Below are 21794 nucleotides of genomic sequence, written 5' to 3' on the forward strand. Positions count from 1 at the left end.
TTGTTCTTCTCACCCCAGCGCGTCCTTCAGGACAGCTGTGCTGAGTCCTTTGTCCACCAGGACACACGAGGTTCTCGTGCGAGACACACTTCCCAGGGCACACCCCAATTATGAAGAAACTCTACCCCCAAAAATGTTAGCGTCAAAATAAAATGCTCTGCACGGACGCCCCAGCAAGCCCAGGACCACAAACCCCAGCAGAGGCAGGGCAGGGTGACGCCGTAGTCCTGCAGCTCATCGTACTGAGCCTCTGCTGTCAGGCCCTGCCCAGGTCCTCTCTACACACCTGTGAGATCGCCGGGAAAACTGAAGCTCAAAGAGCTTAAGGCTCTAGCTCAAGGCCACAGGAGCGCGGGCAAGGGCCAGAGCTGGGATTTGAACCCAAGCAGTCCAGCTCCAGAGTTCTCAAAGTGTGGTCCCCAGGCCAGCAGCACAGGGTCACCTGGAAACCTGTTAGCAGTGCACATCCTCAGGCCCAGCCCCGGACCTGCTGAAGCTGCAGCTCCAGGTGTGGGACCCAGCAGTCAGGTTTTTAACAAGCCCTCCGGGTGAATGTGATGCCCACTCTAGTTTGAGAACCACCACTCTACACCATCTTCTGATATGAATGAGTGAAGTAGACGTAAGATAAACCACAGCTTAAGGTTGATAATATATGGCAGCTGGTCTTTGCTGTCCGTGGCAGGGACAATAGGGAGTGGTGGGGGGTGTGGCAAGCTGGGGAACACATGCCCATAGATGTAATGCCAAGTAATTGATCCTCTGTAAAGAGGCAAGCTCAGTGTTGCCAGATGTTCTGATTCTTCCAGAGAAGCCCGATTTCCAATTTTTAATGGAAAATCTCCTGGTTTTTTGAATGTTGACAATCTATCCAAATTAGTTTTTAAAAAAGTGTGGGGCTGGAGTTCTTGGCTTGGGTGTTGATGATTTTTCAGAGACGTACTCCCTGGGGGCTGCTGAAGATGTGAGTTTGTCTGGGAAAACGTGTCATTTTCTAGATCGCAGCTGCCACCCTGTGCTTTTTGACTCCCTCAAGGAAAGCTCTGGAAAGTGAAGGTGGGTGGGAGGCATGATGTTGCAGAGATGACCCTGAATGTGCTCAAAATCCCCAAAGAGAAAAACTAGAGGGATCTCCGGCAATGTGGAGCTGTGGACTCTTCACAACGAGGTGCTGTGGTTGGGAGTCCTGTTGAAGGTGCCTGCCCCTTGCCCTGGACCAGAGCTGCCTCCTGCTGCCTCCCCCCGGGCTTCTCACATCCAGAGGGTGGAAGACCCTCCCCTGGACCCGGCGGTCCGCCTTTGAGCCACTAGCACACCTAGACGGGAGGAGGGCCCTAACATGTGTTGTTTCTGCTCGCCAGAGGGAAAGGGAAGAGAGCGAAGAGGCTCTGAGCTAAGAGTTTTTCACGCGCCATCTCATTTAATCACAATCACAGCGAGGTAAGCATTATTGTCCCTGTTTCACAGTTGGAGAAGCTGAGCTCAAAGAGGTAAAAAGAGCCTTGCCCAGGGTCACACAACTGCCCCCAAAGCTTGTAATTGGTGAGCCCCTAATGCTAGACCTGACACAGAGTGGGAACACAATAACAAATTGTTGAATAAATAAATAAATGAATCAATCCTTCAACAGAGTTGTTAGAAGCCTCCTTCGCTTTGTAAACCGCTAAGCCTGGCATGATTAATGCTACTTGGATGGACATCCAAGTGTCAACTCATCCCCCGGTCTCTTGGAGAAAGATGGAGTGAGTCAAATGTCACTCCGAGCCTCTCCAGCTGCTGGAGCAACATGGGGCCGTATGTTTTGTGCCAACAGATATTTTGGCTGTGGGAGGATGGTCTTGATTATGGGAGCAGTGGTTAAGGGGAATGACTTGGGGTGCCATCCACTCTGACATCCCAAGAAAACACAGGGAGGTTGCAAAACAGAGCTCCAGTGCTTTTATTTTAAAAGTGTGTTTCTGAGCCGAAAGACAGCAGTGGTTGGAGGCCAGGCTCCAACTGAGGGGAAGAAGGAAATGAGGCTTTTCAAAGGGTCCTCCCTGGAACCTCGGGGTCCCTCAGAGCATCGGGTTGGTCAGGTTGGGAGGATATTGCTCAAGGCCGCTCACCCCACTGAATGAAAACTGCTCTACCATGATCTGGTTCCTATTTGCGAGCTACCTCCGTTTTGACTGAAGGTTGACAGAAGCTAGCTAGCTTAGGTGATACAATGACTTGGCGATGGGGTGAGCCAAGCCTCAGGAGTGACTGGAGTCTGGGCTTGGATGGGGATCAGAATCTCCCTCTGTTTTCTGAAACCCTCATATTTTCTGGTTGCTGCCGTTCTCTATGCATCAGATGTGTTTATTTCTCTCTCACGCTTCTGTATTAGTCAGGAGTCTTTTGGTTTCACATGACAGAAAACCCAACCCAAAGAGACTTGAACAAAGAAGAGAATTTCTAGACCCCTGGGCATGGAACCAGGTATACAGGTGACACCATTTGGAATCTGCCTGCGTCTCCTGACTCTGCCACCCCTGTGTGGATTCTGCTCTCGGGAGACGCTTCACTCACATGACACCCACCAACTCTGGGCTGCTCCTCCCAGATCCAAAGAGAGTGGAAAAGGAAACACCCACTTGCCGTTGACTTAAGCAAAAGTCCCAAGACCAGCTCTCATTGGCACACTTGCCTGTGCCTGAGCCAGACCCTGTAGTCATGGGAACCTGAGGCTCTGGCTGGCCAAGTCCTGTTAAGTGCACCTAGATGGGATGGCTCCAAAGTCAGAGGGGTGGGGCGGGTCCCCTGTTAGGGAAGAGAGGAACCGGAGAGGCTGGTGCCCACCAAAACTTCTCACACGTGTGCAGCAAACCAGCTGCTCTGTCCATCTGCAAATGTCCTGAGGTCAAGAGGCCAGTCCAGACCATTGTCTGTCAGCCCAGAATCAGAATTCTCGAGAGAGAAAGTCTGATCAGCCCAACCTGGATGAGCAGTTGGTCCCTGGTTCCGTTCTCTATGGTCCAGGGGACAGGGTCATGCAGTACAAACAGATTGCTTGGGCCAATTCTCAGGGAAAGCAGAGTGTGAGCAGGGATGACATCCCCAAAATGCCCATTACATATATTTTGGGTTTCTGTATCACATTTAATTTGATGAAAAATTTTGTGTCTAAATAAAAACAAAGTTTCTCTCATTTCTCTCTCCACTCCCACATTCAGTCCATACGCAAGTCCTCTTGGCTCTATGTTAAAGGTACACACACCACTAATCCAGGTTGCCAATTTCCCTCTCCAGTACTGTTTTTTCACTCTTTCATCGTAAGTCCATGGCTTCCAACCACAAGGTCACTTTGTGGTTGCAAAATGGCAGCTGCAGCTCCAACCATCACGTATGTGTTCCAGGCAGAAAAAAAAAGAACAGAAGTGTGCCTGTGGGCAGAGTAAGCCCCCATTAGAGGAGCTGCCAGAAGCCCCATCTGACATCTGTTTACATCTTATTGATCAAAAGGGTGGCTGGGGAATGTTTTTCTTTGTTAAGCTTGGCACACTGTTGCTCCCAACAGCATTGGGGATCATTTACAAGGAAGAATATGAGAGCAGAAGGGGGTGCGGCAGCCGGGAGACTCTGCCACCCCTCTTTAGCTCCCGCTCTTCCCCTCACAGCAGCTGCCACCCCTCTTTAGCTCCCACTCTTCCCCTCACAGCAGCCCAAGCGATCAAAGACCCACAGCAGCTGGCCCCTGCCTGTCTCCCTAACCTCGCCCCCCGTCCCCGTGCTCCTTGCTGCTGCTGCTGCACCCTCTGCCTCCGGTGCCCCCCGCCATGCCAAGGCCAGCTACACCCCACCCTGCAGATTTCAGCATGAAAGTCGCCTCCTCGGGGAGGCCTCCCCGACCGCCCCCTTACTCTTCACTCTTCTCTGTCACTGCGCCTCGATGACTCCCTCGCAGTGCTTTTCACTCGTTGTGATTATTTTGTTTGCTTGTTTTCCCATTGACTGCCCTTCTCTCCCACATAAATATTTGTTAAATGAATGGATGAAACAAGTTTGCAAACCGCTGATACAGCCCAACTCCTCCATTTTACAGCTGAGGAAACTGAGCCCAGAGAGGGAAGGACGCCGAGCATGACTCATAAGAAATAACCTGCGGAGCAGGCTCCAGGAGCCTGTGTGCAGCTCCAGGCGCCCTCGTCGGCTGCCCGGGGCGTGCTGTAAGGACAGCCCTGGGAGCCCGCTTGCCTTTTCAGAAGGTAAATGCACCATCCCGGGGGGTAAGACAGGGAGCACGCCCCGCAGCGGGCCCCGCTGGGGGAATTACTAAAATGCACGTTCCTGGGCCCAAACGAGACACGTTTATAAGCCTCCCTGAGATGCTTAACGCCCAGGCAAGGTGAAGAACCGCCAGGCTCGAATCTTTCTAGGGCAGCGCTGTCCAAACTCGAGTTGTCATCCCTTATTCATAAAATGGGCATTCAGGTCACACCCGTGGTCTCGGGGGAGGAACAGTCTTACTCTTTCTCACCAACTCCTGAGACCTGATGAAAAGCCAGAGAGCATCGGAACTTGAAAAGCCAGACGTGTCATCATAGCATCGAGGCACTAGAGGGCGCCACAGCCAACGGCCGGGCCGAGGACGCCCGCGCGGCGGGGGCGCCTGCTCCCAAAGGCCTGGAGCTGGGAGTTGCTGCGTAAGAGCCACCCCCTCCCCGCCCCCCACACCCACAAGCAGACGCAGCCCGCGCTCTCCAGGGCCAGGGCTGGGGAGGGCCGGCGTGCCCCCGAGGCCCTCGCTGGCGCCTCTGCCGGCCTGGCACCGCTACCACAGTGTGGAGCTGCAGCCCTGGCGGCCCGGCCGTGGGGAGCGCCCACCCCTTCCGACCTCAGGGGCCCCGGAAACTGCAGGGCTGGAGCTGGGGGGCCTTCAGCTGTTCCGAGGTGCTAAGTGTTTTGCTTTGCCCCATTCTGGAATCTTATTCCATCCTGCGGGGGTATCACAGTCACTTCTGAGGGGTCGCCCCGCCCCCAGGTCTCGCAAAGGCAGGGCCAGGTGTCGCCGACCCCCGCAGCCCCGGGCTCTGCCGACCCAGAGGAGACCCTGACCCTGCGGCGAGAGGGCGGCGCGGGGAGCGGGCGGCCCCGCCCGCTGGTGACCACGGCGCGGGCACGCGTGTCTCGCCTCTGTGAGCCTTGGTTTGCTCAGAAGGAAAATGGGCGCCCACGCCCAGGTCGGGGTGTGAGTCTCAGGCCTCAACTCAGCTTGCAAGGAACGCGTTCCGTTCTTCCGTAACTGAACTTGACGTGGACTCTGAACTCTCGTCCCTCCCGTGGCAGATCGTTTGCGGCCTGTGTGCAGGGCTCTGCGGGGGGCATCCCGGTCTCCATGACCTCACCCTGACCCGTGTGGCTGAGGACCGAAGACCTGGCCTCGTCGGTCATTGCCGCGTAGACCTCCGCATCCGTCCGAAAGCCCCGGACCCCACTGTGTCCTTCTGTCACTTCCCTCTGCCAGGGCCCCAGCCACCACGTCTAAAACCCAGGAAGAAGGGGAGAATAAGGCGCGACCTTTCTTTGAAGGGCATTTACTGGATGCTGCCCAGGACACACCCGCTTGTACCCCACTGGCCAGAACCTAAATTCATGACAACAGCTTGCTGCAAAGGAGCCTGGGACGCGCCGCTGACGAGGAGGGTTCCGTGACTGAGAAGGGCAGAGAGCACAGACAGGGGGTGGCCCGGCTCCACCACCCTCAGCACCTCCCCCCGGGCCTCCTGGGTTTCTTTCACCTGAGGGTCTGGGGGGGGGATGGGAGCATGGACTCCTGTCCTGCCCCCCAACAGGACACAAGAGAGGCGAAAACCCCTTTTTTCCTTTAAATGTATTTTTATTGTGAAATATTTCAAACCTACAGTTCAAAATAAAAAATAATATAATGACCATTTGTAAACCCACCAGCCATTTTTTAATCAAATTCTGCTATTTTCATTTTTGCTTTGGAGTTTAAGAGATTAAATATTACTGATACAAGTCAAGCCCCCACTTCTTCCCTTATCTCCTTCCCCAACTCTCACTCCAGACATGCCGGCATCCTCACGTCACGGGCTAACATGTTTTATACTCTTAATACACATTTTTGTATCATCAACGTTACAGAGTACTGCTTGACACTTTTTTTTAACTTTATATAAATAGCTTTCTACGGAATTCAGTGTGCAACTTACTTTTTGCTCTTCACTTTGTCATTGAGATTTATCCACAATTATATTTGTAACTCTTCTTTGGTCGTTTATCAGAAACTTTGGTGGGACCCAGCAACCCGTGTTTTAACAAGCCCTCCAAGGGACGCTGCTGAGAGCTAGAGTTTGAGAACCATTGTTCTAGGGTTTAGAGCTAAGGGTCTAATTCCTGGGTCTACCCTAGGCATAGCCTTAATTTTACTAGCTATTGCTAGATTTTTCTCCAAAGTTTACACTCCTGTTGGAAGTATAAATTTCTTCTCATCTTTACTAGCCTTTGGTATCATGGACTTTTTAAAATGTGCCAACTGGGTGGCAAATCGACACTCTGTTCTCCCTTGATGCTCTTACAACCTCCCAGTTCTCTCTGCCCTCACGTTGAAGTCTACAGCTCCAGAAGCACAAAAGCCTTTACTCTGCGGTCCTGCTGTGGTTTCTTTCCCCCTGCGGCCTGGCCCGAGGACCTGTCACTCTGGCTTACTGCCTGGGGGCGGGAGCCCAGGATGTGACCCCCATCAGGGTTCTCAGCATCAAAAAACAGAAAGGGGAGCTGCTGGGAGGCTGGGGGGGCTCCAGAACGGGGCTTAGGGACAGGGCGATTCTCAGGGGAGCTGCAGGGAGGGGCGCTCCGCACCTGGGAAGAGCCCGCCTTGCCGTGTCACTCTCCAGCCTCATCCCTGGCTCTTGGTGTCCCACACCCAGGACTCGGGGTTACGAGAGGGAGTAGCCGCCGCCCTCTCACTGCCCACCTAAGAAGGGCCCGGCCTCTGGGCCTCTGTTTTGGGGCAGGCCAGGCCTTACCCTGGCCAGGACCTCACATGATGGAGATCCCTTTAAAAGGGAGGTGGGGCGCCAAGAGGAATGGAGGGGCGGGGGGGGGGGGGGGGGCTGGAGAGCCAAGAATGTCCCCTGCCAGGTGGCTGCAGGGCTCAGGATGCAAGGGGTGTGTCTGGTTGGTTAAATAGTCCAACCTTGATGTGTACAAACAGAAAACACTTTCATGTTTCCCCAATTGCGGCCTCTAAGAAGCTGCCCTGTCCTTTCTTGTCCCTAAATGACACTTGGATTCTTTCTGACTGTCCCCCAGATCCCGCCCCGAAGGTCAGGGGACCTCCGCCAGCGCCCGGCCTTCTCGAGGGAGGTGGCAGCTGTCCCACTCGAGCGCGGCAATGTCCGAGGTGCCCCCTGGCCGCTGCGAACCCTCCTCCTGGCCGTGAAGGACGTCAGGGCGCTGCTCCCGCTGCCCCCACCCCTCAGCGTTGCCCGTCCCGCTCCCGGCCGCGTTCTCTGCTCAGCGAGCTCTGGGGAGGCTTCAGACGGGCAGGCCTGCGGCCAAGCCCAGGTCCAGCAAGGCATGAGATCTGCTCGCCTCTTCCTGCAGGCACCGCACCTCAGTGAGGGGTCCTCATGGAACCCCCTCATTTGGCTTGGGGGATGGGAACAGATGGCCACATGCCCACCCCAAGCTCACAACTCGTGACTCCCCTGAGTCCTCTCTCTAAGCGGTCAGCTTGATCAGGGGTCCCAAGGAGACGGTCAGGGTGATGGAGACGCCTTACTAGCCTGGGAGCAGCTTGCTATAAAGTCTGGGTATTTCCCACCTCTTTCTCCCCAGGCTTGAGTCCTGGTTGCCAATTTGGGGCAGCAAAAAAGTTCCTTTCCCGAACTTGCTACACTTGACGAAGGCAGAGCATTTGATGATGGATGGTGACAGTGAGGAACAGAGTATGTGAGGAAGAGAGCAGGTGGGAGAGACCCCAGTCCACAAATACACAATTCTAGTAAAGATTATGTTTGGGTGACAGAAAACTCCAAAAAACAACATTTTAACAAAATGGATGTTGATTTCTCACCTAACAGTCTACATGGGCAGTCCAGTGCTGGTACAGCAGTTCTACCTTTCTCAGGGACTAGGCTTTTACTATCTTATTTCTTCACCTTCCTCAGCACATGGCTTCTAACTCATGATCCACAATGGCTGCTTGTGCTCCAGCCATCACATTCACACCCCACCCCACAGTAAGGAGGAGGTGATGGTAAAGGGCACACCTCTGCCCTTTAAGGCAGCTTTCTAGAAGTTACTACATACTTACACCCCACTGGTCAGGATTTGGTCACATGACCATACCTAGCTGTAAGGGAAGCTGGGAAATGTAATTTTTTGTCAGGGTAGCCCAATGCCCAGTTAACATCCCAGTAGGATAAACTGAGCTGACCATCTCTCTCCCTGTTTCTTCCACTGGCCAGCAGTGGGCACGGGCCCTGGGGGCAACTGCACAGGCTGCGTCATCTGCTCAGAGGAGAACGGCTGCTCCACCTGCCAGCAGAGGCTCTTCCTGTTCATCCGCCGCGACGGCATCCGCCAGTACGGCAAGTGTGTGCATGACTGTCCCCCTGGCTTCTTCGGCATCCGCGGCCAGGAGGTCAACAGGTGCAAAAGTACGTGGCTCCTCCCTTGCCCTAGTGCTGGGCTCCTGGGCACCTCTGGCCCACAGCCCGCACTCTCACCCCAACTCAGCCACGGGGCAAGTGAGTGCCAGCCAGAGCCCACACTCTGAGACACTCGCTTGGCACAGGCTGGCTCTGCAGCCCTCGGCGTCAGTGTCCTGGCTGATCCTCAACACCAATAAGTCAGGGCACCTTCGCATCTATCCCAGTTTGCTGTGTGGCCTCAGGGAAGTTACACACCCTCTCCTGGCCTAACTGAAATGCAAAAAGGAATCCTAACTTTCAGTCCTAATTTTCTCTGTGACCTGGGATAAATTATGACTATCTCTGAGCCTTGGTAGAAATGGGGCAGGGGGTCCTCCCTCCCATCCCAGATTGCTATGTGACGTCAGGCAAGAAACTTGCCCTCTCTGAGCCTTAGCTCAAATGAGGAGGGAATCATGACCTGTAAATCCAAATAGCCACATTATCTTGGTCACGTCACCTTCCCCTGCTGAACCTCAGTTCGAATGGAAAAGGGAGCTCTCTCTCAAGGTAGGTGCAGCCTACCTTGACCCTAGGCAAACCTGGGCTTCAGAAGAGACCTTGAGGCCTGAGCCCAGCACTCCAGAGCCTGGGGGGCTCGTGAGGGCCCTCCCACCTCGGCACGCGCCCCCCCCTCCCCCGGCAGCTGCCCTCACCTGGGGGGTCCCTGGCTCTCTTACAGAATGTGGAGCCACGTGCGAGAGCTGCTTCAGCCAGGACTTTTGCATCCGGTGCAAGCGGCGGTTCTACCTGTACAAGGGGAAGTGTCTGCCCACCTGCCCTCCGGGCACCGCAGCCCACCTGAGCACACGGGAGTGCCAGGGTGAGTGGGGCCTCCTCAGCCCTCCCGCCCTGACCCCACGCCATCCCCCCAGGAGGCCCAGAGGAAGTCACGGCAGAACGCCACGTGGCGGTGGGAGGCGCCGCCGTCCCTGCCAGGCGCCTGCGCGGAGTCAGTCTGCAACACGCTAGGCCCGGCGCCACCACCATCACGGCTTTTACTATTACTGCCCACAGTGGCATCATTGTTGTTGCCGAGGGAGGCAGCAGGCACAGCGGCAGAGCACTGCCTGTGGAAAACGAGGGCCCTGGGCGCAAAGCCCACCTCCAAAATGCACCCGCTAGGGGCCCTGGGCAAGTCGCTTCCCCTTGCCGCCCCTCAGTTTCCCCATCTGCTAAAAAGAAAAAAAGATGATGATGGCGCCTGCCTCCTAGGGCATTGTCCTGAGGGTTACGTGATTAACGTCACACCGTGACGCGCAAGGCAAACGAGACATGCGCCTTGTCGCCGACCCTTGTCTCTCCCTCTCCCGGGGTCGCGTCCCCTCTGCTCACTCGGCCACTCAGAAGTCGTTCCTGCGCGCCTGCCCTCCACGAGGCACCTTCCTAGGAGCTGGGACACAGCGCACGGGACAGTCTCTGCGCCCACAGACACAACATGTTAGTGGGGAGGCAGGAGTGACACCCCGTGTGCCAGGTGTCAGGATGACCCTAGGGAGCGACAGGAAAGCAGAAGGCTCCGAAGCCCCTCCTCCCCGGCCGGCCCCTCCCCTGCCCCCCACGGCCGCGTCCCTCCCTCTGCCCAGCCCTGCGCGTCCCCCGCCTCCAGCTCACGCCCCACCGCAGCCAAAGCGGTCATTTCACAAGGACGAGCTGCTCGGCTTGTCTCGTGCGGAAGGCCCTTCGGCGGCCCCGCCGTCCTCAGCCCCCACCTGCCGGCCCCTGCCGTTTTGCTCCTCCCTCTTCGAGGCGGTGCGCCAGCTTACCGGGGTCAGGCCAGTCGTCCCTGGGGCTTCGTGGAGCTGCTGCTTCCACCCCAGCCTTCTCCGTCCTGCCGCTCCCTGGACCTGCCCAACCCTCCTCCCATCGCCCTCTGCTTCAAGACTCGGCCAGGAATCTCCTCCTCCAGGAAGCCTTCCCAGCCCTGCAGGCTGGACCCATGCCCCTTCTGAGCCCCCCTCCCAGCTCCCCCGTTACTGCATCAAGCACTGCCCTCCCTGCCTGTCCTCTAGTGGGGAATCTGGGGGGTCTGCCTTGTCTCCTGCTGTGCCTGAGCCCCCAGCCCAGCACCTGGCACATAGGTGCTCAGAATATACTTGTCAAAGCACCATTGTTCTAAGGTCTGCAGACCTGGTTCCTGGGCCCAACTGGACCTTGAACTTGCAGTATTCCATCGTGCCAGCCCCTTTTTTACCTTTTCTAGGCCTCAGGACCCTGAGAGCACTAAGAGCTACCCCTGTTCTCTGCCTACTTCTCAGAACTCTTAAAGGAATTGGTTGGGGGAAAATATATGTATTTCATATATATATTAAAGTTTAGCATTTGTAGGAGTTTTTATGCCCGTGACTTCATTATCTTAGCTCCCACTTTCTGCAGACGGTCAAAGGCACGTGATGGAGTTCAAGCTCCATGTCCAGTCCTTGAGTCCTCCCCAGCCAACCTTCCAGCCTCATCCCTGCCCCTCCCTTCCCGAAACTTCACCCTGTCCCTCAAACACGGTCTGCCAGGGCCCCAGGGTTCTGCTCTCCTGCCCACAGCGTTCTTCCTGCCAGCTCCACCCGGTGGTCTCTGATCCCCCCCTTTGGCTCAGATGACACCTCCCCTGGGAAGCCTTCCCTTTTAAAGCCAGACAGCCGGTCCCTCTGACTGCAGCCTCACCCAGCACCCGAGCATTGAGTGGCCTCATTCCGGCTCGGATAAAGAATGATTTCTGTGCCTCCCACCACCCATTGGAATAGACTGAGCCCCCGCCGCTGGAGATAGTGTCTTCAGGGATCTGCCCCCAGACCCGCCTTGGGCCTGAAGGACGCGCTGCCCGCTCACCCTGTCTCTCTCTCCCTCAACCCCACAGAGGAGTGTGAGCTGGGCCCCTGGGGCAGCTGGGGCCCCTGCTTGCACAGTGGCAAGACCTGCGGCTCAGCCTGGGGCCTGGAGACCCGGGTCCGGGAAGCCGGCCGGGCCGGGCAGGAGGAAGCAGCAACCTGCCCGGCGCTTTCCGAGTCAAGGACATGTCCCATGCAGCGGCACTGCCCAGGAGGTGAGCACCGGGGCGGCCTGCGGGGCCGCAGCAGGCAGAGCCACGCCGACCCAGTGACTGTGTCGGGTCCCTAAGACCACACTCGGGTTCAGTGATTTGCTAGAAAGACTTAGAAAAGTCAGAAATGCTCTTCTACTCATGGTTACGGTTTATTACATAAAAGCAGAGATTAAAACCAGCAAAGGAGAAAGGTGCATGGGGCGGAGTCCAGGAGAGATCCGGCACAAGCTTCCAGGGGAGTTGTATGCACAGCACTTAATTCTCCCACAACAGTGTGTGACAGCACTCAGAGCATTGCCACCCAGAGGAGCACACCTGCGCCTTGGTGTCCAGGGTTTTTACTGGGGGTCGGTCACGTAGACATGGAGCGCCTGCCTGACTGGCTTTAGCTACCCAGTCTCTCAGGTCAGAGGGGCAGCATGGCCCAAAGCCCCCCAAGAATCACCCTGCTACTACAAACCATCAGACATGGGCCAATGCCCCAGGTCTACAAAGCACTTCTATCAGACAGGATATTCCAGGGGCCTAGAGGTATCCCAGGGGCTCCCAGGGGCTCCCAGGAGCCGGTCGAGAGCCAGTCCTTCTCCTGAATGTGCAGGGTTTGAAAGTCTCAACCTCATTGCGCTAACTCTTTAATGCACAGTGGCCTTGGGACACTGGCCCCACACATAGTACCTGTGAGGCTGCCTGAAAGTCCACCATCTCCTTTCAAGAGAAGGTCTTCCTTGCTGAAGTTAGTCTCAAATATATTAGGAAGACTGAGCTTTTCCTTTATATCCAGAGGGCTCGGCCTCCTCAGACTGACCACCCACCCACCCCCGCTTTGAATAACAAGGGTTTTGAAATATACTCTTACTATTCTGAACTGAAACTTACGGATAAATGCAACCCACTTGCACACATCATGTTTAAAAGATCAGTATAGTGCTCTAACTGTAATATAAAAGTGAAATAAAATAAACTTCCTTAGGGAAGGGCACAGGCCCAGCACACCTGAGACGCTTAGTGAAGTCGTAGTTTGCTTGAACAGTGAAGTACCACGACCAGGAAGGTCACGGCCACTGTCGGGGCTTCCAATGTGCGCTCTCACTGCCAACAGAGGTGCAGTTTCCCAAATGGTGGCTGCCTCTTGGCAAAGCCCAGCAAAACCCTCAGCTCTCTCAACAGACACCCCAAAGGCAGTCCTAGAAAGTTCAGTGAATGAGACAGGTGTTCAAAAACACTTGTCATCCCTAGATAAAACGGAATTCCGCTCTGGACTCAGACCATTGCTAGCATTTTCCAGCTACTTGAGTGTGGCAAGCTGTGAGTAAACTGGTTGAATGGGAAACAGTTCTTCTTTGTATGGGACTGTCTCACACAGTATCCTCATCCACGTCCACAGAGAGCCACTAGGACCCTCATGTGTCCAGCAAATCACCACACGGATTTCCAAAACACCCCTAGGTGCTGCCCTCCTGCTGAGAACCACCCATTTAAATAGAGGAGCAGCGTGGTGGGTGGTAGTAAGAGGTGAGCAGCACATAGCAGTGACGTGGGCCCAGCTAACGTGAATGGTGACCTCCTGGCTACCAGGCATGGGCTCAGTATTCATTAACCCACTTAATCTGCAGAGGGAAGGCTTTAGCCTAGAGAGACTCCTGCTTTCAGGGGGATTCGTGCCAGCGTTGGGCGTGCAGATGGCAGAGGAAGATGCCGCCAGGAGTCATGACGGTTGGGAAAACAGGGTGAAGTTGAGATGGGACCAGACACTCTTAGAGACCCCAGACCCAGAGAAGCACCCCCACTCACAGACAGACAGTTCTCTGCAGTGCTTGTTCCTGTGGCCACATCCCTCGTTGTAGCTGAGAGCTGGTGGCTGACCGGCTGTGGGGGCAGTGAGGGAGGAGAGCTCTTCTTGCTGATGATATGATGATGATGATAACAACAGCAGACCTTCATAAAGTGCAGGCCACATTCCAGGCACTGGGCTAAGTGCTCTGTTAATCTGTCTCCTTAAAACCTCACAGCACCCAACTTTGGGCTCCTTGATCCCCAGGTCTCCCCGTCCGTGTCTTCCACAAGCACCCTCAGCCTCCCCTGAGTTACTTTTGATCATTTGGTATCTTAGCACTTACCTCTGCCTGAAATGGTCTTGCTCATTTTGGGGTTTGCTTGGTTAGTGTCTGCCTCCCCCAAGAGACTGTGACTCAGTGAGAGCCAGGTCTCACCTGCCTTGCTCATGGTGTGTCTTTAGGGCCTGGGACACATCTGGTGCATGAGTGGGAGAGTGGGTGGGTGGGCGAGGGGGTGAGTGGGTGGGCAGGTGGGTGGGCAGGTGGTGGGCGAGGGGGTGGATGGTGGCTGGCTGGGTAGATAGCAGGCAGGCAGAGAAAAGAAATGGAGACCCAAAGCCACTCACCCTGCACCCCACCCCAAGATGCCATCTTCATTTGAGCCCTAGAGCTGAGAGTGCAGCCTGGCCTCAGCACCCCAGCCTGGCTTGGGGGTGGGAGTGGGGGAGCCCCAGAAGTGGTCAGGCTGGCCCAAGGGCTTGACCCTGAATCTACCCCACAGAGAGAGGAGCCAGGACTGGAGCTGCAGCCCTGAATCCCAGGGAGATGGGCCGCAGCTGGCACTCAAGAAATAAAATTGCCTCCCCTTGCCACTGGGCGCCCAGAGCTCTAACTGCCTCACTGCAGCCTTGAGGAGTGGCTTCCTGGGTCTGATTCCTCATGTTCAAGTGGGGACATTGACCCCTTGGGAGAACGGCGTGAGGCCAAATAATGTACAAAACTGGCCTGTGTGTGGAGCTACTCTGCAAACCAGGAGTGTAGAGCTGGCCTTGCTCTCCTGAGCCTCGGTCCTCTCACCTGCCAGTGGTCACAGGGACAGCCCACACCCATTGGCAGCCCTCCTGAGTCCCAGCGCAGCCAGCTGCTCTCCACTGCATCGCGAGGGGCTGTGCTGCCCGGCGGTTCAGCTCTGGAGCTGGACTCCCGCCTCCTCTTCCCAGCAGGGTGGACACGGCAGGTCTCTTCGCGCCCCTGGGCCTCGGTTTCCTTGTGTGTAGATGAGCAAAGCAGCGATAGTACCTCCTGCGTAGGACGGTTTTGAGGATTAAAGTGTCCAGAACAGGAACCACGTTCAGAGTAGGACGTGAGACACAGGAGGCATCGAAGGACGGGCCGCCTTCCCGGCGGACAGAGGGCCCAGCTCCGGCAGAGACCTGGAGGGGGCCCACAGCAGACAGGCAAGGGGAGGGGGGCCTGCGGATGCGACTGAGGCGGGCTGGGGGCGTTGGAGGACATCGAATGCCAGGCTACGGGCTTGCACTCTAGGTGGCCCAGAGGCTGCTCTGAAAAGCTGTGGAGCTGAGTGCCACGGAGGCCAGGTGCCACAGAAAGGCTGCGTGGCTGCTGCAAGGGTTTCGTTCCACTGAGGCATGGGCAGCGGCGTCTCCATCTTCCTCCCCTGCCTTTGGGTCGGCCTTAGCCTTTCCAAGTCTTTATTACATTCCTCTTCTCCTTGTCCTTTCCTCACCTGGGGGCAAGTGCACTACCACCCCCCCCCCATTCATTTATTCTGGAGATGTGGGCTGTGCACCTGCTGTGTTGGGCAGGGTGCCAGCCAGCGAGAACTCTTTAGCATCAGTCACCCTGTCATTCCTTCCTGAGAACCGCCAGCAGCTCCCGGCTCCCTTGAAGGAAAAGCCGAAGTCCTCTTCCGGCCTGCCCGACCCCACCCCGCTCCGACCTCACCCCTGCCCCTCACTTCACCCCAGCCCTGCTGCCTGGCTGTGCCCGCCGCCAGGGACGCCCCGTGCCTGCCCCTCCCTGACAAGCGCCGGCTCCTGGAGGGCAGGGAGCCCTGCTGTCCTGTTCCCTGCCGTGTCCCCAGTGCCTAGCACAGTGCCTGCACACAGCAGGTGCTCAGTAAATACTTGTGACCTCGGGCAAGTCACTTAGCCTCTCTTTGCCTTAGGAATTTCCCAGGGCTGCCGCTGCAAAAGCCCATCTCCTCGGCGGCTTCAAAAGCCGAGGTTGTTCTCCCCGTTCTGGAGCCTGGAGGTCTGAAATCAGGCGTCGGCGGGGCCGCGCACCCTCCGAGGGCCTAGAAGAACCTTCCCTGGCCCTTCCGGCTCCCGGCGGCTCCCGGCGGCTCCCGGCAGTCCTTGGTGTTCCCCGGCTGTGGCCGCATCCCCCTGAATCCGCGTCCACTTCACGCGTGTCCTCGAGTGGCCACTCTCCTCCCTCCCGGGCCGTGAGTCTCCTCGCTGGCAGGCCCCAGCCCTGCCCGGAGCACCCTCTTGAATCCAGGCCCTCGTCCTGCCTTAGTTACACCTGCACACCCATTTCCAAACGAGCGCCCACGCTGAGCTGCCAGGGGGATGTGAATTCCGGGGGACGCTGCTCAAGCCCCAGCGACGAGCGCTTACCTGGCAGCTTCCTGGGGGACGAGACGGGTCACTACACTGGGAACACTGCCCAGAAGCAGGTGTGGCCCATGTGAGCTTCCTGCACAGGATCCACCGGCCTCGCCTGTGCCAGGTGCTTCGGCTCCAGGCTCTGCAGCCTGGCCCTACAGGCCTCGGGAAGTCCCTTTCATTCCCCTCGGTGCCTGATGGCTCTTCGGTAAGACGGGGCCCATCGTTCTGCCTCTTTAGTGGGGTGAGCCCCCTCCAAACATCGGCCATCACTGTTCACTCTCAGTCTGGCCCCTCCTGTCCTGCCTCAGTGCCAGGCAGGCTGCCACCACCTTCGCCCCGAGGGATGCGCTGTTACCTGCCCATTCTCCAGATGTGGGAAGGGAGGCTCGGCGCCGTCACGCAGTAACCTGCTCCAGCCACAAGGGCGGCCGCAGCTGGGCCTCCAGCCTCCCAGCCTTGAGTGTCTACAGGTGTCTGCTGCCACCACCAAGAGGCCTCCTTCTGCCCTCCCCTCCTGGCAGAAGGCAGTAAGAGTGAGACAGAGAGACAGACAGAGCGACAGACACACTTGCAGAGATTGGACACGAGGGCTGCCCTGTATGGGTGTGCATGTCGGGCACTGCACAACTCCAGGGAACATCATTCATCTTTTCTCTGTTCACCTTTTCTCTGTACTAGATTTGTTTAGTTAATGCAATGAATTTCCAGCAGATGGCAGTAAAGTGTCTTGAGGAAAGAGCCTCTTCCTTGCACCCACCCAGTCTCCATGTACCCATAAAGGACTTTTGGTCTAGAGCTTGTAGGTGGAGGAGCTGGGGCAAGGATGGAGATGGGTGGAGAGATGGGGTGCTCTGTTTGAAAACCGCCCAGGTGTCGCAGAGCTCCTTTCTGCCAAGGCTCAGTGAGGCCCTGGGTTCAAGGACAAGGGTGTGGTGATTTGGGCCTTCTGCGGAGGGCTGACGTGTCAAGGTTTATGTTTGGGGCTGCCAGGGCCGGGAGCTTGTGGATTTGAGGTCCGTCTTTGGCATCTTTGAGGCGGTAGAGCAGGGTGCTCCTGAGAGGCCGCCAGCCGCCAGCCCCAGGCCCTGCGGCTCTGTGACCCAGGCCACGGCTTCCAGCCCCTGCCCTCAGCAGGCACCTTTAGATTCCCTTGAGATTTTCCCAGCATAGGCAGGCCCTAGAAGGAGGGGTCCTGCTTGCCAGGGCTCTGTCCCCTCCTCCATGCTATGTAACCACTGGCCACCCCATTTCCTCTGCCTGGGTCTCCCCCTGGCGGGGAGCCACCCCCCACTCAGGTTGTGCCACTGCTGGGCCTTGGTCACCACTCCTGAGAAATGGGCCCATCAGATGTTTGCTAGAGACCCCCAGGTCCAGCAGGGAGGAGCGGGCAGGTGGGGTCAAGAGTCAAAGTTAGGTCTCGGGTTGCATCCCAGCCCCACGCCTCCTGCAGTGGGAGCTGGGGGGCGCCTGTCAGATGGGGGCGTCGGGGCAGTGAGGGGTCGCCGAATTTAACCCTCGCGAAGCACTTGGAATGAGGCTGGCATGCAGGGAGGTTGGTGCAGGGACCAGGTTCAAGGTCAAGAGGCCTGTAAACAGTGGCGTGAGTGTCCGTGGGAGGGTCACGGGGACCCCCAGAGGCCACCCTGGGCCCTGCTCAGGGGTCCCGTGTGTACCTCCAGGCCTGGCCAGCCGTCAGGGTCAGCGCTCAGATGTTTTCTGAGCTCCTTATGGGGGTGCGGAGGCGGCAGGCTCGTCCCAGGGTGGGGGCGTCCCCCGGGCCTGACAGGGCCCCCTGTTGTTGCAGAGAGAAACCCCAGCCAGAAGAAGGGCCGCAAGGAGCGGCGCCCGCGCAAGGACAAGAAGCTGGGCGGCAAGCTGGACGTGGGGCCCCAGCGGCCGCAGCCCTGAGCCCCGGCGCCCGCCGACCCCGCCGTGGCCACCCCGCTGCCACGCTGTCTGGTTTTAGTCTTCGCTCCTGCTCTTTATTTTCTTTCTTTTTCTCTCTTTTTTCTGTTGATCTACATTTCCTTTACCTCTCCCACTTTGTTTTCCTCTCCTCCCACCCTCCCTCCCTTCCTCTTTTTTCTTTCCTGTTATCTGTCTGCCTTTCTCCTTTCCCCCTTCTTCTTTCTTTTCTTCACATCTCCCTCTTCCATCCCTTCTCCCTTCCTCTCTCTGGCGCACGGGCACACTTTGAGAGGGATTCTCCGAGTACTTCTTGAAGACAGCAAGCGTCTTTCCCTGGCCCTCTCCTAACCCTGCCTGCGTCTCCAAGAGGCGGGCCCAGGCCACCGTCGGCCGTGGAGGCACCAGAGGACACCCAGGACCCGGGGCCGGCCGTCCTGGAGGCCATTTCCACAGCCCCCAGGTGGTCCCCTGAACACGGTGCCTGGGTCTCGCGTGGCAGCCGCGCGGGTCTCCTGGAAGTGCCTGCCGCACCCCATCAGCGCTTCCTGGGCTCTCCCCCCGACGGCTGCCAAGGCCCCCTTCTGCCCAAGCTGAGCGTACGCCCAAGCCCGCTGGGGCCCCAAGGGCTGGGTCAAGTGGGGCCGGCCCCCCGAGGGCACGGCTGGCTCAGCCCAGAAGAGGATGGAGAAGCTGAAAGGAACTCTGGGATTATCCAGACCACTCGTCCCCACCCTGGCATCTCCTGCCCATTGCACCCAGGGGGAAACTGAGGCCTGGGAAGGAGGGCACTTGTGCTCCCACTGGTTGCTCTGTTGGCACAGCCACAGCTCAGAGGAAACTTCGGGGGCCTCTGGGGAACGGATGAAAGCAATCAGGAGCAAAAGAAGAGCCCCTCCCACCCACACCGCTACCAACCCCCTGAGCTTCTGCATTTCGCTGTGACCGACCCGCTCTCCAGGCAGGGAAGACAAAGAGAGGAGTCTCCCGATTAGATCAAGTGAGCAGGTCTGGCCTGTCATTCCCCCATTGGGCACAGCCCTCGCCCCCTGTGTCCCCACAGACGGTCAGTCCCGACCTGTGTTGGCATGGCTGCTGGCCTGGACTCCTAGGGCCACCTGACAGCAGCTGGAGCAGAAGAGGTAGGCGGCGGGGTGGGGCCTGAGGCCGGACGCCCCCAGGTGGGTTAGGGACAGTGGGAAGGCCGGCAGGCTGGAGGTGGGGCGTAGTGATGAAATAGGACATACGTACCCAGAGAGGGCACATCCTCACCCAGCCCTCCGCCTGGCTGATGGGCCCCCCCGCACAGCTTCCCAATGGGCTCTCCGGGGACCTGACTCCCCAAGGCCAGCTCCACCCTCACTTCCTCTCTCCCCCACCCCAAGGACAGCTAGAGCCCCACACACCCAGCCAGGCCACCGGCTTCTCATCTGCAAAAATATATGTGTCTGAAGTGCTCTGTTGTTGTTTCAAGACCCCCCCCTTTTTTTTTTTTTAATAAAGGGAAAAGGAAAAAGAAACTTGCAAATGCTTTTTGGGCATCGAGTGGGTATTGCAAAAATATGATGATGAGTTTGGAGTAGCTGAATCTAATATATACGGGGTGATTTTTTTATCAAGGGCAAGCTCATGGCTGAGAGGGGTCAGGGTGCACTTGGCCTGGGGTAGGGCTTCAGCTGGGGCGTGAGGGGCTGCAAGAAGGGGAGGGGCCCCTCTGCAGAAGAGGGCAACACCGTGCCGCCCAGTGGCTCTCAGCCCCGTGGATCACTGAAGTGGCCTCGGAAACCCTTATCTATGTTGCATATGACATGTCAGAGGGGGAAAGTTACCCTAGGGACCATGGCGATCCCATGGAGCTGTCGAAACACCCGGGCTGCTGTTGAGAGCGGCCTTGGCATTGGAGGCAGAGGCTCGAGTCCCAGCCCCGTTGTGGCTGCCTTTTGAGCCTTGGCCATTTCCTCCTTCTGGGCCTCAGTTACCCCATTTGACGGAGAAGGGGAGGCATGACTGGATTAAATCAGTTGCACGAATTTGGGTGACCCAACAGCATTCCAGGGGGAGCTTTGTAAAAGTTCACAGATTCCAGGTCCCAGGGAGAGCAAACCCACCCATTCCAGGACAAGCCGGGCGTTGGTGGCGGTGGGGGTGGCTCTCAGGTGACGTCCCGCCCCAGAGTCCTGGGGGTCAAGATTTGGGGCCTTTAAGTCCAGGAGTCTCAACAATCTGATTCTGTATTTTGAGTTTCCTGCTGAGATTGGAATTCTAAGGATGCTACAGTTCTAAGGGACCAAGCAGTGCAAGTGGGAGTTTCCAGACCCCGAGATTCCTTGGCCACCTTCTTCCTCCTCGCTGGCCCCAGAGGGGCTGGCCTCTGCCCCAGCTGGGGGCTGTGGACGTTCACCAGTGTTTTCAAACGAGGAGGGAAGGTTTTCACCGGCCCAAGCCCTCCTATTGCCTTGGGATTGCAGATGCCCCTTCCTACCCCAGCTGGCTCCTTTGGGGCCCCTGCCTCTTCCACTGTCTCTGGAGGATTAAGGTGCCCTGGTGGGAAGGAGGCCCTCCGAGGTCAGGTGGTCCCCGTCTAACCGCCGCGCCAGGCTCGGGAACTGGCCTGGGCAGTTGGGGCAGGTTCCAGCCACTCCAGCTCTTCAGTTGAAGGAACCTCTAAATTCCTCCCCAACGCCTCCCAGCTGCCTCAGCACCGCCCCTTCCAGCTCCAGCACCCCAGGGATCCCTCTCTAGGCAGAACCCTGCCCCGGCCCCTGCCCTCAACCCGCAGCCGCCGCGTGGCCTGTCATTCCCACCTCTGTCGCTAGAGGTCGCCGCTCAACCAGGAGCAGAGCAAGCAGCCTGGACTGTCAGGCCCCCTTCTCTTCCAGCAGGATGGCAGCAGGTGGAGGCCGGCGGGGGAGAGGCTGCCTCCACCTCCGACTTCACAAGGCTGTTGCAATGGTGGCGTTGGCTCAGGGGTGCTTCACGGAGTGGCAGACCTTGGAGATCCCCGTTCCAGGCCCTCCCTTGTTCAGAGGGGAAGGCTGACTCGGGAGGGTCCAGCTCCAGACTCCAGAGGGGACCATTGCCCAGACCCCTGACCCCCACCAATTTGTGGAACTTTATACTGCTCCATTTTCCACTTATATGGACATTTCACGCCATCCTATGTGGTCCGTCTGACTCAGGAAATGTGCGTTCTTTAAATAACAACTACAATAACCGTGCCTTACATTCCTTGCTCACCTGCTATGCTCGTGCATGGCGAAGCACATTGTTGTGCTATCTCATTTCCTTATGCTTCTCTACCTAGATCTCAGCTACCATTTTCCCGACTTCTTCATATGTGCCCCGCATTTTTACACCCTTTTTCTCCTGCCACCTTCTCAGCACTCTTCAAAGCTAAAACCTGCCCCCCTTTTAGAGGAGAGGAAACTGAGGCTTAAGTGAAAGTCATGCAAAATTCATTACTCTCATCTATCCATCCATCCAGAAATATGCATATAGTGCCTACTGTGTGCCTGGTACTATGCTGGGTGCTGGTGGTAAAGACCCACGCCTTGCCCGGTGGAGCTCTCAGTGTGTAGACAAGTCCACTGTCGGTTTCGATGGTATGATAAGCCTCCCACTGGGGACAGGGTCTGGGAGGAAGGCAGCCAGCCCAGTCCATGGCTGGATCCTGGAGCGCAGGGGCCCAGCGCTGGGCCCTGGCTCCTTGTCCAGGGGTCTGTTGGCTCCCCTTCCCCACAGCCCACAACTCCCAACCTCA

General features: G+C 57.3%; 1 protein-coding gene across 1 annotated transcript in view; it reads left to right on the plus strand.

Annotated features, from left to right (window-relative positions):
* The window catches only part of RSPO4 (R-spondin 4), a 39992-nt gene extending 20481 nt beyond the window's left edge, over positions 1–19511 (plus strand). Inside the window, exons 2-5 of the mRNA XM_058287401.1 lie at positions 8460–8651; positions 9367–9507; positions 11536–11721; positions 17934–19511. Coding sequence (XP_058143384.1) covers positions 8460–8651; positions 9367–9507; positions 11536–11721; positions 17934–18037 — 623 coding nt within the window. The 3' untranslated portion in view covers positions 18038–19511. The remainder of the gene's footprint in view (positions 1–8459; positions 8652–9366; positions 9508–11535; positions 11722–17933) is intronic.
* Positions 19512–21794: the final 2283 nt, after the last annotated feature.

The sequence above is a fragment of the Dasypus novemcinctus genome, chromosome 24, assembly GCF_030445035.2.
Source record: "Dasypus novemcinctus isolate mDasNov1 chromosome 24, mDasNov1.1.hap2, whole genome shotgun sequence".
Taxonomy (NCBI): domain Eukaryota; kingdom Metazoa; phylum Chordata; class Mammalia; order Cingulata; family Dasypodidae; genus Dasypus; species Dasypus novemcinctus.